The 13,592-nt window shown below is 45.1% G+C and overlaps 1 protein-coding gene across 21 annotated transcripts in view; it reads left to right on the top strand.

Moving 5' to 3' along the window:
* The window catches only part of LOC110493663 (SEC14-like protein 1), a 63,752-nt gene that overhangs the window by 46,536 nt on the left and 3,624 nt on the right, over positions 1-13,592 (top strand). For 8 of the 21 annotated variants that reach the window (XM_090204779.1, XM_090204781.1, XM_090204784.1 and 5 more), the window contains 14 exons: positions 3,284-3,433; positions 4,230-4,361; positions 5,605-5,733; positions 6,348-6,660; positions 6,826-6,935; positions 7,099-7,333; positions 9,806-9,894; positions 9,995-10,065; positions 10,757-10,928; positions 11,088-11,222; positions 11,397-11,531; positions 12,174-12,431; positions 12,741-12,919; positions 13,207-13,233. In XM_090204779.1, coding sequence (XP_090060905.1) covers positions 3,284-3,433; positions 4,230-4,361; positions 5,605-5,733; positions 6,348-6,660; positions 6,826-6,935; positions 7,099-7,333; positions 9,806-9,894; positions 9,995-10,065; positions 10,757-10,928; positions 11,088-11,222; positions 11,397-11,531; positions 12,174-12,431; positions 12,741-12,919; positions 13,207-13,233 — 2,135 coding nt within the window. The remainder of the gene's footprint in view (positions 1-3,283; positions 3,434-4,229; positions 4,362-5,604; positions 5,734-6,347; positions 6,661-6,825; positions 6,936-7,098; positions 7,334-9,805; positions 9,895-9,994; positions 10,066-10,756; positions 10,929-11,087; positions 11,223-11,396; positions 11,532-12,173; positions 12,432-12,740; positions 12,920-13,206; positions 13,234-13,592) is intronic. The other 13 variants (XM_090204793.1, XM_090204795.1, XM_090204794.1 and 10 more) reach the window with 3 other exon arrangements.

Raw genomic sequence — 13,592 nt, 5'->3', positions numbered from 1 at the left:
GCCTTTGTGCAAGGAGGAGCAGGAGGAGCACTGCCAGAGCCCTGCAAAATGACCTCCAGCAGGCCACAAATGTGCTTGTCTGCTCAAACGGTCAGAAACAGACTCCATGAGGGTGGTATGAGGGCCCGACGTCCACAGGTGGGGGTTGTGCTTACAGCCCAACACCGTGCAGGACGTTTGGCATTTGCCAGCGAACACCAAGATTGGCAAATTCGCCACTGAGCACATGTGACAGTCTGGAGACGCCGTGGAGAACGTTCTGCTGCCTGCAACATCCTCCAGCATGACCGGTTTGGCGGTGGGTCAGTCATGGTGTGGGGTGGCATTTTTTTGGGGGGCCGCACAGCCCTCCATGTGCTCGCCAGAGGTAGCCTGACTGCCATTAGGTACCGAGATGAGATCCTCAGACCCCTTGTGAGACCATATGCTGGTGCGGTTGGCCCTGGGTTCCTCCTAATGCAAGACAATGCTAGACCTCATGTGGCTGGAGTGTGTCAGCAGTTCCTGCAAGAGGAAGGCATTGATGCTATGGACTGGCCCGCACGTTCCCCAGACCTGAATCCAATTGAGCACATCTGGGACATCATGTCTCGCTCCATCCACCAACGCCACGTTGCACCACAGACTGTCCAGGAATTGGCGGATGCTTTAGTCCAGGTCTGGGAGGAGATCCCTCAGGAGACCATCCGCCACCTCATCAGGAGCATGCCCAGGCGTTGTAGGGAGGTCATACAGGCACGTGGAGGCCACACACACTACTGAGCCTCATTTTGACTTGTTTTAAGGACATTACATCAAAGTTGGATCAGCCTGTAGTGTGGTTTTCCACTTTAATTTTGAGTGTGACTCCAAATCCAGACCTCCATGGGTTGATAAATTTGATTTCCATTGATAATTTGTGTGATTTTGTTGTCAGCACATTCAACAATGTAAAGAGAAAAGTATTTAATAAGAATATTTAATTAATTCAGATCTAGGATGTTATTCTAGTGTTCCCTTTACTTCTTTGAGCAGTGTGTGTATGTATGTATGTATATATATATATATATGTATGTGTGTGTGTCTGTTTTGTGTTGAGGTATGTTGTTGGGTGTGAGGAATTGTTTGTTGTATTTGGCCTTCCGCTTCATGTGATGTTTAGTGCTGTTGAGAGCATTTGTTGATGCAGTAGCCTGTTTTGATGGGCGAACACCAAACACCGTGTTTACTCCTGCCATAGTGCTGACTGTACACCTCCGAGAGCCTCTGTTCTAGACCAGAGAGAGAGACAGAACTCAGCATGATGATAGTGGACACAGCTCAATGCTTGCAACCCAAATAGCACCCTATTGCCTATATAGTGCACTACCTTAGCACTTTAGGGAATATGTTGCCATTTGGGACACAGCCAACAGCCCTGGCAGTGTTATTAGGCAGTCTGGTACCATGCTGACTGGAGCTACAAAGAATGGGGGGTGCAGTTATTGACAATTTCCTAAGCCCCTAGTTAGCCTGGTTTGCTCGTCACCTCACACCCCGGCCTGAATACCGGTCCCATTTTAGCAGGGTAAGCTCTAGCCCTTATTACAGTTATATGACACAGCCCTTTTTTTCACCTTTATTTAACCAGGTAGGCTCGTTGAGAACAAGTTCTCATTTGCAACTGCGACCTGGCCAAGATAAGCATAGCAGTTCCACACATACAACAACACAGAGTTACAGATGGAATAAACAAAACATAGTCAATAAGAACAGTAGAAAAAAAGAAGAAGTCTATATACAGTGAGTGCAAATGAGGTAAGATAGATAAATAATTAAATACAGTATGGGCATGGGGTAGTTGTCTAGGCTACAGGGGTGTTTCTCAACCTCCAGTCTGTGGCCCCAAAAAGGAAAAGCCATAGCTTGCGAGTCCTTGGTATGAAAGGATTTCAAAACACTGGTTTTAGAGGACCTGAGCTGAACCCAAAGCCTTTTTAGAGGACGGGGACATCTTGCTCCATAATAACTGATGATTGAGCTGTGAACACTGCCAACCTTGAGTAAAACATTTGTAAAAAGCTTGTTCTTTCTCACTCGCTCCTTTACTTAGCTTTTAGTGAGTGCTTTTACATGTATGTTTTCAGTCTGAGCCATCTTGACTAAGTGGTGAATTTGTGCCCGGTGGTGGCCTCTCATTGCCCCAACGCAACTTCCCTCCTTTTTCTCGCTCTCTCTTCTTCCTCTCTCCTCTCGCTCTCTCTCCTTCCTCTCTCCTCTCGCTCTCTCCCTCTCTTCTCTTGCTCTCTCGAGACTGCAGACTCCAGCTGGGCCAGGATAAGAATCTGCCCATTCAGCACAAAATTAAATAAATAATGGTGTCTAGAGCAGCCAGGAAGAAGTAGACAAAATGAGTTCCTTTATTACAACACATGGCACAGACTTGGCCTAGAATTAGCAAAGACGCTGTCATAATGTACAAGTCTCTTGACTGTACTGAGCGCAGTGTCACTTAGGTGGGCTGAAGCATTAACCTTGTCTCCCACACCTCTCCAAACTGATCGGGGACCTGTCAATACATGTCCTCTCATGTCCCCTTGCTGCTTACGTAGCCCTGCCAATTAGGTCCAGGATCAGTAATCAAACCATTATGAAACCAATGCAGGCCCATTGTGTGCCAAGGACCTTACATTGTGTAACAGCTGCCTTCAGCAGTACAATAAATTTAGGGCTGTGTCTGAAATTATACCCTATTCCCTACATCATGCACTACTTTTGACCAGGGCCCATAGGGTGCCATTTTGGTCGCGACCTAGGTGGTATGTGTTTATGAGCAGAATTCTACTGATATATTGTGCCTGGGGTGCCATTAATGGGCCTATTATTACTGGGCCTATTATTTTGCATCCTAGATAATGAACGATGCGTTGTGTAATGCTGGAATGTGTGCCAGCTGCTGAGACAATTGGATACGAGTCAACGATAGAACCAGAGTGCGGGTCAGGGAGTTGAATAGACCTGAAGGGTGTTTTGTCTCTCGCTGTCTATCTTCTCTGTCCTAAACTTTCATGCCCACCTTTATCTCTTTCTCTCTTACTCACTTTTTTGAGATATGAACACAGCTGACAAAATAGATTTTGGGAACTAGAATATCCATCAATTAAATGTCATTGTTGGCTATACAATGGCTAGACTATCTTGTCTGATGCATCTCACGCTCTCTCAATTCAATCAAGTTTATTAACATGGAATGTGAAGGAGTTTGCGTTGTTTCAACAAATGAGTCCCACACTAATAACCCTTTCTCTTTCCGTCTCTCTCGCAGGCCTACGAGAGGCGATTCCCCACGTGTCACCTGATTCCCATGTTTGTGGACAGCGAGGTGTTGGAGGAAACTGAGAGCGAGGACGGATCCATACACCAGGTCCAGCGCCGCTGCAAACTGGACGTGGACGCCCCTCGTCTCCTCAAACGGGTACGGCTAACTTGTCGCTAACTTCTCTCGAGTCTTGTCAGTCAATCAATCAAATGTATTTTTATCAACCATTGTGAGTCAATCAATCAATCATAATGTGTTTATAAAGCCCTTTTTGTACATCAGGGGTTGTCAAAGTGCTTTACAGTAACACAGCCTAGACCCCAAAGGCCAAGCAGAAAGCCATATGAGTGTTTGAGTATTGTTTAAAGTTTCCAGACTTCTGTGAAATATGACCTATAATTACTTCAAATATGAGTGAAATAGTTTTCCTTCCAGAAATGTTAATTTAGTATGTTATAAAGTATATTTTTTGTGTTGGAATGGTGTTGGCTTACCCCAAACAAAGAGTGGTGTTGATGTATACCGGTCATGAAAAATAGTGATGTGAGTAAATCGCTGATTGGCCAGCTCATCCGCCTCAAGAAGATGATCTCCTCTATGAGGAAATAGCTAGCATTTAACGGTTTATTTGAGATACAAGTTTGAGGTGTTTTTCTCCAATTTATGCTTTGGCCACAAGTACGAGAATTGGACGAGTCGGCAACATTATTTGGATACGAGTTAACAGAATATTCATTTTAAGTGAGATTTTCAGGGGACAGTTGAAATAAAGTTGCATTTCAAACATCCGTAGCTTGTATTCTAAGCGAAGCTGACGTGATAAAAAAAAATAAAAAGACCTTAGGTAACACGCAAATCAGGCATCGGCCATTTTGTAATCAGTGTATCCGTTTTTCCTTTTTGACCATTTAGTTTTGCTGCAACTGGTTTCATGAGTGTTCTTTGTGTGCAGATTGCGGGGGTGGACTATGTGTACTTCAGCCAGGAGAACACTCTGAACAAGAGAGAGAGGACGCTCCACATCGAGTCCCACAACGAGACCTTTTCCAACAGAGTCATCATCCACGAACTCTGCAGCTACTCGGTGTGTTACACACACACACACACACACATTTTAAAATGTACCTTTGGTTAGTATGGTTACATAAGCTACCTGTCCATTCGCTAACACACATTCAAGCCTTGGCTTTATTTTGTCAAACGCATGCACACACACTCGCACTCAATCACACACTCACAAAGCCCTGTTAAACCACTTTGAAGCCAGCTGTCGGCAGCACACCTGTGCATTCACAATGTCTCTTCAAATGGACGGATCAAGTTGTGTTCCAACCAGCTCCTATATGTAGCTACACACACGCCACTTCAGTCTTCGTTTTATATCACCTTATCTCACACGACACTGACACGCACACAGCCCTGTAAAAGCAAGTTGTCGACGGCACACTTGTCTGAAAGCCCTTCCCTCCAATGCAATCACAATGCAGAGAAAGCTGTGTTCCAACCAGCCTCTCATGTGCTGCTTCCTTCCCACTGAATAATTCAGACCTCCCATTGTTCCCTGCAGCACTCCGCCTCAACGCACTCGCACACTGTTCTGGAGTCAGTTCTTTCACACCGCCCAGGCCTGCTGCAGTGTGTTGCGGCACTCCCTCCTCTGACCTCAGTGCTACTCTCACCAGACTCCCGTGGTGAATGAATGCGCTCTGAGTTAATGAGGTCAAGCACATTGCGCTAGCGGGCCTATTTTAGGTCCGCTATGCAGCTTTCCTTATGGAAGAACCGTTACAGTTAGCTAGCGGATGCTAACAGGGCTAGGTAGCTCCATTAGACTGAGCTAAAGTTGGCTAAAGCTGACATATTTTGGTAGCCAGAGATGACAGGTATCCAACGCCGGAGCTAGCCGAAGTGCTACATAGTCAAATAAGCTCTTTCAGAAGTTGTGTCACGGAGGGATCACTGTATGACTTGCCTCGGTTTGCCTAGCGGTGTCTGACATTCAACACTCTCACTCCCAGTCCTATCTAACACACTCCACTCGCTGACATTCGACAAAATCTATTTTGATACAATCTCGGGCTGTGTGTGAATGTGCTGTTTGCTTGACACATCACAAAATTCCCTCCTATCAATATTTGTTGGCATATAACGACACAACCTGTCAGTATTGGTATAATGCCAGTGGGCAGTGTCATCGGTACGCACTCCCATACATAGCTGAGGATGTGTAGCTTGTATTGTGCGTCAGTGCTCGGCACAGTCATATTGGTGTATGTGGTTGCCACGGTAACACTTGTATATTCTCTTTTGTGTGTGTGTGCGCACAGGCCCATCCTGAGAATGAGGACTGGACGTGTTTCGAGCAGTCGGCCAGCCTGGACATCAAATCGTTCTTTGGCTTCGAGAGCACGGTGGAGAAGATGGCCATGAAGCAGTACGCCAGCAGTATCAAGAAGGTGTGTGTGTGTGTGTGTGATCCAGATCTGATCAGGGTCATATTCATTAGACACTAACAGTAAGAAACAGACTGAAAGGTGGCAGGACTACCTGAACCTTGTCCAGTAAGAAATGTTGGTTTTCGTTTACCGTTGGTACGTTGCGCCCTAATGAATACAACCCAGATGTATCATATGTAGAGAATTCACCAGAGGTCAAACATTTCCCTCATGCAAAAAATTATTAATCCAACTAGGTTCCATTTCAACTCAATAAGTGAATTGAAATTCCAATTCAAAAATAACCTAATTGTATTGGGAATTTAATTTAATCTCCTGCATTGAGTTAAATGAAAAGGAACCGGCCCAACCATGGAATCCAGTGTTGATACAGCAGGCATGCCATTGGGCCGTGAGTTGTGAGGTCTAGTGTGAAGTGGTTCTTATTATGTAATGTAAGCCTCTTTGCTGAGCCAGTGTAAACAAAGGTAAGCTACTATTCCCTATTTATCCTCCTTCCATATTAATAACTATCTTTTTCTCACTCTGTCGTTCATTCTCTCCTCCCCCGTACTCCCCCCCCCCCCCCCCCCAAACTCTCTTGCTTTCCCTCCCTCCCCCTCCCTCATCTTCAGGGTAAGGAGATCATAGAGTTCTACCTAAACCAGCTAGAGGAAGAGGGGATAAGCCACGTGCCCCGCTGGACTCCCTCCCTGGATGCTCCCTCCTCCTCCTCTGTCACCACCAAACCTGTCTGTGCCACCCCAAAGCTCCTCCACCTGGAGCTGCCTGTCACGCCCGCCGTCTCAATCCCTGTGTCCACTGATGCCAGTGACCATGAGATTGCCACTGCCACCAATAATGATGCCACCCAAAGTGATGCCACCAGCAACGATGCCGCTAGCCAACCTGACAACCAGACAGAGAACCAGACGGGCACACCTGATGGTTAGTACTAATGAATGATTGAGACACTGTTCAAACGTTTCAATACACTAGGAAAATGGGAAACACTTTTTAAGTGGCGTTTAGCTGCGTGATTGATTTTGAAGGAGATTGAATTGACTGATTTGAGAATTCCCTAAAGTGTGTGTGTGTGTGTGTGTGTTGTAGACAAGTTGGATGCAGACTACATCAAGCGCTACTTGGGAGACCTGACGCCTCTGCAGGAGAGTTGTCTGATCAGACTACGACAGTGGCTGCAGGAGAGCCACAAGGGCAAGGTGAGACACGCATCCTTACAGCTGTCAATACACACATACTAAAGCATATTCTATCTTTAAAATCATACTCTGCTACTTGAGACACAAACATAGAGGCATGTGTGACATGCTCACACGCGCACGCTCTTACCCTGCCCCCTCTGAACCCCCCCCCCCCTTGGAGACCCTTACCCTCACTCCCTCCTCTCCCTCCTCGCCACCTTTCCAGATCCCTAAGGACGAACACATCCTTCGTTTCCTGCGGGCCAGGGACTTTAACATGGAGAAGGCCAGGGAAATCCTGTGTCAGTCCTTAACATGGAGGAAACAGCACCAGGTGGACTATCTGTTAGAGACGTGGACCTCACCACAGGTCCTCAGTGACTACTACACTGGAGGGTGGCACCACCATGATAAAGGTATGGCGTATGGACACCGGTGGTGCTCAGGCATACACACACACACAATTAGTCGCTAATAATTGTCATGAAGTCTTGATTTGATGTAGAGGGATAGTCATATGATGTTCACAATATACAGTAGTCACTCAGAATTACTCACACACGGCACAAACACTTGTACTTGTACTCGTATTATTTACTCTTATTATTGGTATAAAAAAAAAATGTTGTGTGTCCGGTTTCTTTGTAAGTAACTTCCCAAAACGCCACTTTGTATTTCACTGTGATAGAAAAAGAAGTCTAAGCCACAACTTCCTGTCATACACCATATTGGTCCAATGAAGGAATACAACTTAGAATTGACATTGCAGTTCACCAGTCCCAATTTCAAATACATTGTTGTTACTTCATACTTGCCCTGGGTATTTGCATGCTCTGGTTTATTGCATGTCTTCACGGCAGTCCCAAGGCATTGCGCTCATCACACAATTAAATGTATAAGAGCCTTGTTTGAGGAGCAGCGCGAGAGCAGCTCCGTGCTTTTCTAAGCAGCAAATAACAACTCCAAATACAATCGTGTGTAAACTGTTTTGATGGCCACGATTGGAAAAAGAGCTACTGTTTTTTTTCTCAATCTCAATTTGTAATTAAAGCCCACCTCCAATTCGCCTTTCAAGTGCATAAGCTAAAGTCAGAGGTAGGCAGGCTATCAGCGTGTCACACCACTTTGCAATGTGAGCGTGAGGCAGCATAATTGTTTGAAACCTGAACGTTTTACTTTACTTCAAATAATGAGGCATGTCTTACCTTGTTTCGAAGTAACATCCATCCATAGAAATGTGGAACTAATTATTTTATATTGACTTCCTCATACCATTTATCCAGCATGATTTTATAAAAACTTCCTCATACCATTTATCCAGCATGATTTTATAAAAACTTCCTCATACCATTTAACCAGTATGATTTTATAGACTTCCCCATCCTATTTAACCAGTAGCATTTTATAAAGACTTCCCCATCCTATTTAACCAGTAGGATTTTAGAAAGACTTCCCCATCCTATTTAACCAGTAGGATTTTAGAAAGACTTCCCCATCCTATTTAACCAGTAGGATTTTAGAAAGACTTCCCCATCCTATTTAACCAGTAGGATTTTAGAAAGACTTCCCCATCCTATTTAACCAGAAGGATTTTAGAAAGACTTCCCCATCCTATTTAACCAGTAGGATTTTAGAAAGACTTCCCCATCCTATTTAACCAGTAGCATTTTAGAGACTTCCCCGTCCCATTTAACCAGTAGGATTTTAGAAAGACTTCCCCATCCTATTTAACCAGTAGGATTTTAGAAAGACTTCCCCATCCTATTTAACCAGTAGGATTTTAGAAAGACTTCCCCATCCTATTTAACCAGTAGCATTTTAGAGACTTCCCAGTCCCATTTAACCAGTAGGATTTTAGAAAGACTTCCCCATCCTATTTAACCAGTAGGATTTTAGAAAGACTTCCCCATCCTATTTAACCAGTAGGATTTTAGAAAGACTTCCCCATCCTATTTAACCAGTAGGATTTTAGAAAGACTTCCCCATCCTATTTAACCAGTAGGATTTTAGAAAGACTTCCCCATCCTATTTAACCAGTAGGATTTTAGAAAGACTTCCCCATCCTATTTAACCAGTAGGATTTTAGAAAGACTTCCCCATCCTATTTAACCAGTAGGATTTTAGAAAGACTTCCCCATCCTATTTAACCAGTAGGATTTTAGAAAGACTTCCCCATCCTATTTAACCAGTAGCATTTTAGAGAGACTTCCCCATCCTATTTAACCAGTAGCATTTTAGAGACTTCTCCATCCTATTTAACCAGTAGCATTTTAGAGACTTCTCCGTCCCATTTAACCAGTAGCATTTTAGAAAGACTTCCCCATCCTATTTAACCAGTAGGATTTTAGAAAGACTTCCCTATCCTATTTAACCAGTAGCATTTTAGACTTCCCCGTCCCATTTAACCAGCATTTCTCACCTGTTCTATTGGTTTTCATATCAACTTTATTTTGTTGTTCAGAAGCCAAAGACCCAACCCATCCTAGTTGTTGCTATTAGATTCCCCCTCTACGTTTCTAGCAGAGATTTTAATCACTGTCATATATGGAGCCACTTGCATTAGGCACACTGTTTTAGAACTGGTTTCCCACAAATTGCATTTTGGTAAATGTTTGAAAAATATGCTTTATTAGCTGCTTCATTACAGGAGTTGAATGTTCAATAACAGACTGTAATTAGCCTTTTGACTGGAAGACGATAGACTTGCTGTTGCATGTTTCCCATAATGAAAAATGTCCATTCCTTGTATGCATGCATACTATTTTACTGTTTGGAATTGTATTTTTTGTTTGTTGACTGGTTAACGAGGGTTAGTTAGTCTGCAGCAAACTGGACCGAAATTTGCATCCCTAGACTATTCAAATATGCGTCTGTCTGTGTCCTTCCAGAGGGTCGTCCTCTCTATATCCTGCGTCTGGGACAGATGGACACCAAGGGGCTGGTCCGAGCCCTGGGGGAGGAGTCTCTACTCAGACACGTGAGGGGGCCTCTTTTGCTGTCAGTCACACATGTGATAACTAAAGTGTGTGTGTGAGCATACCTACATTAAGTGTGTGTGTGTGGTTTTAACTCTTCAGGTTCTATCCATAAACGAGGAGGGCCTAAGGCGCTGTGAGGAGAACACCAAAGTCTTCGGCCGACCAATCAGGTATACACCCTGTTGCTATTTGGTAGTAGCTCCACCACTCCCTCTGATAGGTCAAGTGGAGTTTAAGCCATATTGCATACACCTATCCAGGCCTCTCAGATCTACAGGACACAAGTTCTTGGGAGAAGGGGGACTAAACGGTAATGACTTCTATGGTACCTCTGTTGCTAAGCTAATGTGTATCATGGGAATTGCCTTGGTGCAATGGGGTTATTAACACAGAGTGCTGAGTGTTGGGGATGCTCTTTAAAGTTATCTCTAGGCAAGATGGAAAGCATGGAGGGTTCCTCTCTGAAGGGTGTGGGAGAGAGAGAGAGAGAGAAAAAAGAAGGGGGTGTTACCTGGCAGCTGTCAGGCTTATCAGATGGACGCGACTGTGGAGAGAAGCCATTCAGGAATGTCAAGTGTGCTAGGGTGGAATGCCATGGTTTTACGTTAGACAGGGAGCCGGAGCCCCTGATTGAGAGGGGGAGGAATCTGTCCGTTTCCGTTTTTTGACGTCATAAGGTCGTATTTGGAAATGTAATGTGTAGAGTACTTACAATCTGTGTAGAGTACTTACAATCTGTGTAGAGTACTTACAATCTGTGTAGAGTACTTACAATCTGTGTAGAGTACTTACAATCTGTGTAGAGTACTTACAATCTGTGTAGAGTACTTACAATCTCTGTCTCTCTCTCTGTGTGTGTAGTTGTTGGACGTGTCTGGTGGACCTCGAAGGGTTAAACATGCGCCACCTGTGGCGACCGGGGGTTAAGGCCCTTCTGAGAATCATTGAGGTGGTGGAGGCCAACTACCCAGAGACCCTGGGACGTCTGCTCATACTGAGGGCTCCTAGAGTCTTCCCTGTGCTCTGGACCCTGGTGAGACACTATGAAATACTATGGCTTGAGACTCCTAAACAACACCCTATTCCCTATATAGTGCTCATAGGGCACTAGATAAGCTGCAGTTAGGCATTACGTGTTTAGGCGGGAGCAGTAGGGTGTTGACTCGTCCCACCGTCTCTGTCCTGTGTTTAGGTGAGCCCGTTCATCGACGAGAACACCCGTAAGAAGTTCCTGATCTACGCTGGAAATGACTACCAGGGCCCCGGCGGCCTGCTGGACTACATAGACAAGGAGGTCATCCCTGACTTCCTGGGAGGAGAGTGTATGGTGAGTCACTGTGTGTGGTGTCATCACCCAACATAGTCACGTTGCCATGATAACGTTTGTATCCCTTTTTATAAATGATATTATGATTTGAATTTAAGATTGTAGCAAAGATGTACTTTCTATGCAGTTTTGGTTCTCCTATGGCATAGTTCTTTGTGTGTCGTCTGTGTGCAGTGTGAAGTCCCAGAGGGAGGCCTGGTGCCCAAGTCTCTGTACCGTACTGCAGAGGAGCTGGAGAACGAAGACATCAGCCTGTGGACAGAGACTATCTACCAGAGTGCCAGCGTCTTCAAGGGAGCGCCCCACGAGGTGAGACCCCAACACGGTGCACCTCGGCTGGGGCAGAGGAGAGCAGGGCGACTGGCCTTAGCTGGAGCTTTGAAGTCATTTGTGGAGAAGGAGAAATAAGAAAGTGAGAGAAGGGCAGATAGGCGGGAGGAGAGAAAGAGGTATGGGAAGAATGAGTCAAAGATGTGGATAGAGAGGAAAATAATTAACAAGCCAAACGTTGGTCTGCTGAAGTTACTTGACCAACACTGCCACCGACTGGAGAAAACCTGAAAGTGCATTCAAACTGATCTTCAGACATTAAGCCACTGTTCTGTCACAAATTGAACATGAACGTTGCTTTGAGAGGAATCTACACCCATTTGTTCTTTTGTTTCTGTTACAGGAAAGTAGATTATATCATCTATTATAAACGAAGCCATGTGGATACTACTCAGTAGAAATCTGCTGTCTTCACTCCCTCGGTCATCTGTTCTCTTTAATTCTTTCTCAATCTCTCTTTTACTTCTACTCTTATCTTTTTATCCTGATTTTCCCATCCTTCCCTTTCTCATCCCTCCCTCTCTTTCTCCTTTTCTCTCCCCTCGTCTTCAACCCTCCTTTTCTCCCACTCCTCCTCAACCCTCCTCTTTTTCTCTCCCTCCTCCCTGTTTTCCCTCCCAGGTGGTGATCGAGATCATCGACGCCTCCTCCGTGATCACCTGGGACTTTGACGTGTGTAAGGGCGACGTGGTCTTCCACCTCTACCACTCCAAGCGCGCCCCCCAAACCCCCCGCAAGGACCCCCTAGTGGGGCAACACAGCAGCATCACCACCCCCGGGGGGAACAACGTCCAGCTCATAGACAAGTCCTGGACCTTAGGCCTGGACTACAGCATGGTGGAGTCACCACTCATCTGCAAGGAGGGGGAGAGCGTTCAGGTCAGCACTGGAACAGCAGACTAGATGTTCATAGTATTGAGAAAGACATGAGGCATGCAGGTGGCTCTTCTCTCAGTGCCTGAGAGAATCTCTTGACTGATTGAATGAATTCAGATTGACTCATTAAAATATACAGGTTTGCGTATTACACCAATGTTGAAACCAGTAGTTTAGTTTAGTGTGATTTTAAATGCCTTTTGATACTTAATAGATCTAATGTTAAGAACATTCAGATTGACAATGATTAAAACCTCATCTAATGCACCCCCCCCCCCCCCCCCATCTCTCCCTCTCCTCCCCCTCTCCCAGGGTTCCCACGTGACCAGGTGGCCCGGGTTCTACATCCTGCAGTGGAAGTTCCACACCATGCCGGGCAGCGCCTCCACCAACCTGCCCCGCGTGGACGACGTCCTCGCCTCCCTGCAGGTCTCCTCACACAAGTGCAAAGTCATGTACTACACAGAGGTCATTGGCTCCAAGGACTTCAGGTTAGTGTGTGTGTGTGTTGATATCAAATGGGTCATCAAAGTAAATGTCATTATTTTTTAAATCATACTGTATATTGTGTTATGATTGTATTGTATCATCACTTTTTTCCATTTGACATCAACATTGTATCCATTATGAAGTGCCAAGCGTAGGCTTCCCCTCCTAAAGAGAGAGATGTCCTTTTACCCTCCTCTCTCTTTTCAATGCGCTCCTGTCCTCTTATCGCTCACCAACCCCTCTTCCACTCCTCCTTCTGTCCCTTCTCTTTCTGTCTTTTCCTGTGAAGAATGGCTTGCTTTGATGTTCAAAGTTTGTAAGTGGACTTGTGTTCCCTTAGCTTTGCATTGCGTTTGGTTGCTTATGAGAACTCCCATTTAACAGTTAGCGACAACTCTAAGATGCTAGCATCTTGACCCTTCGCTTATGGCTTTATTTGAGCATTACCTCACCAGCAATGCTTTTCTCTGTGTGCTTCAGCTAGAGAAAGGCCACTCACTAAGCTAGCTAGTCTCACCGTTGCATGAATGACTAACAGACACATGCCTTTTTAGTTTGAATTGCCTTCCTCCTTTGCCACAAAGGGCTACCTGTATTTCAGGGTTCCCCAACTGGCCGCTCGCGGGTGTTTTTTTTGTTTGTTTTTTACATAAAAGACGGATAAAAGTTGTTTTT

Source organism: Oncorhynchus mykiss, chromosome 17, assembly GCF_057628025.1.
Source record: "Oncorhynchus mykiss isolate SJ-2025 chromosome 17, ASM5762802v1, whole genome shotgun sequence".
In the NCBI taxonomy this organism is placed as follows: domain Eukaryota; kingdom Metazoa; phylum Chordata; class Actinopteri; order Salmoniformes; family Salmonidae; genus Oncorhynchus; species Oncorhynchus mykiss.
Note: the sequence above shows the minus strand (reverse complement) of the source record. Positions and strands in the feature narration are given on the sequence as shown.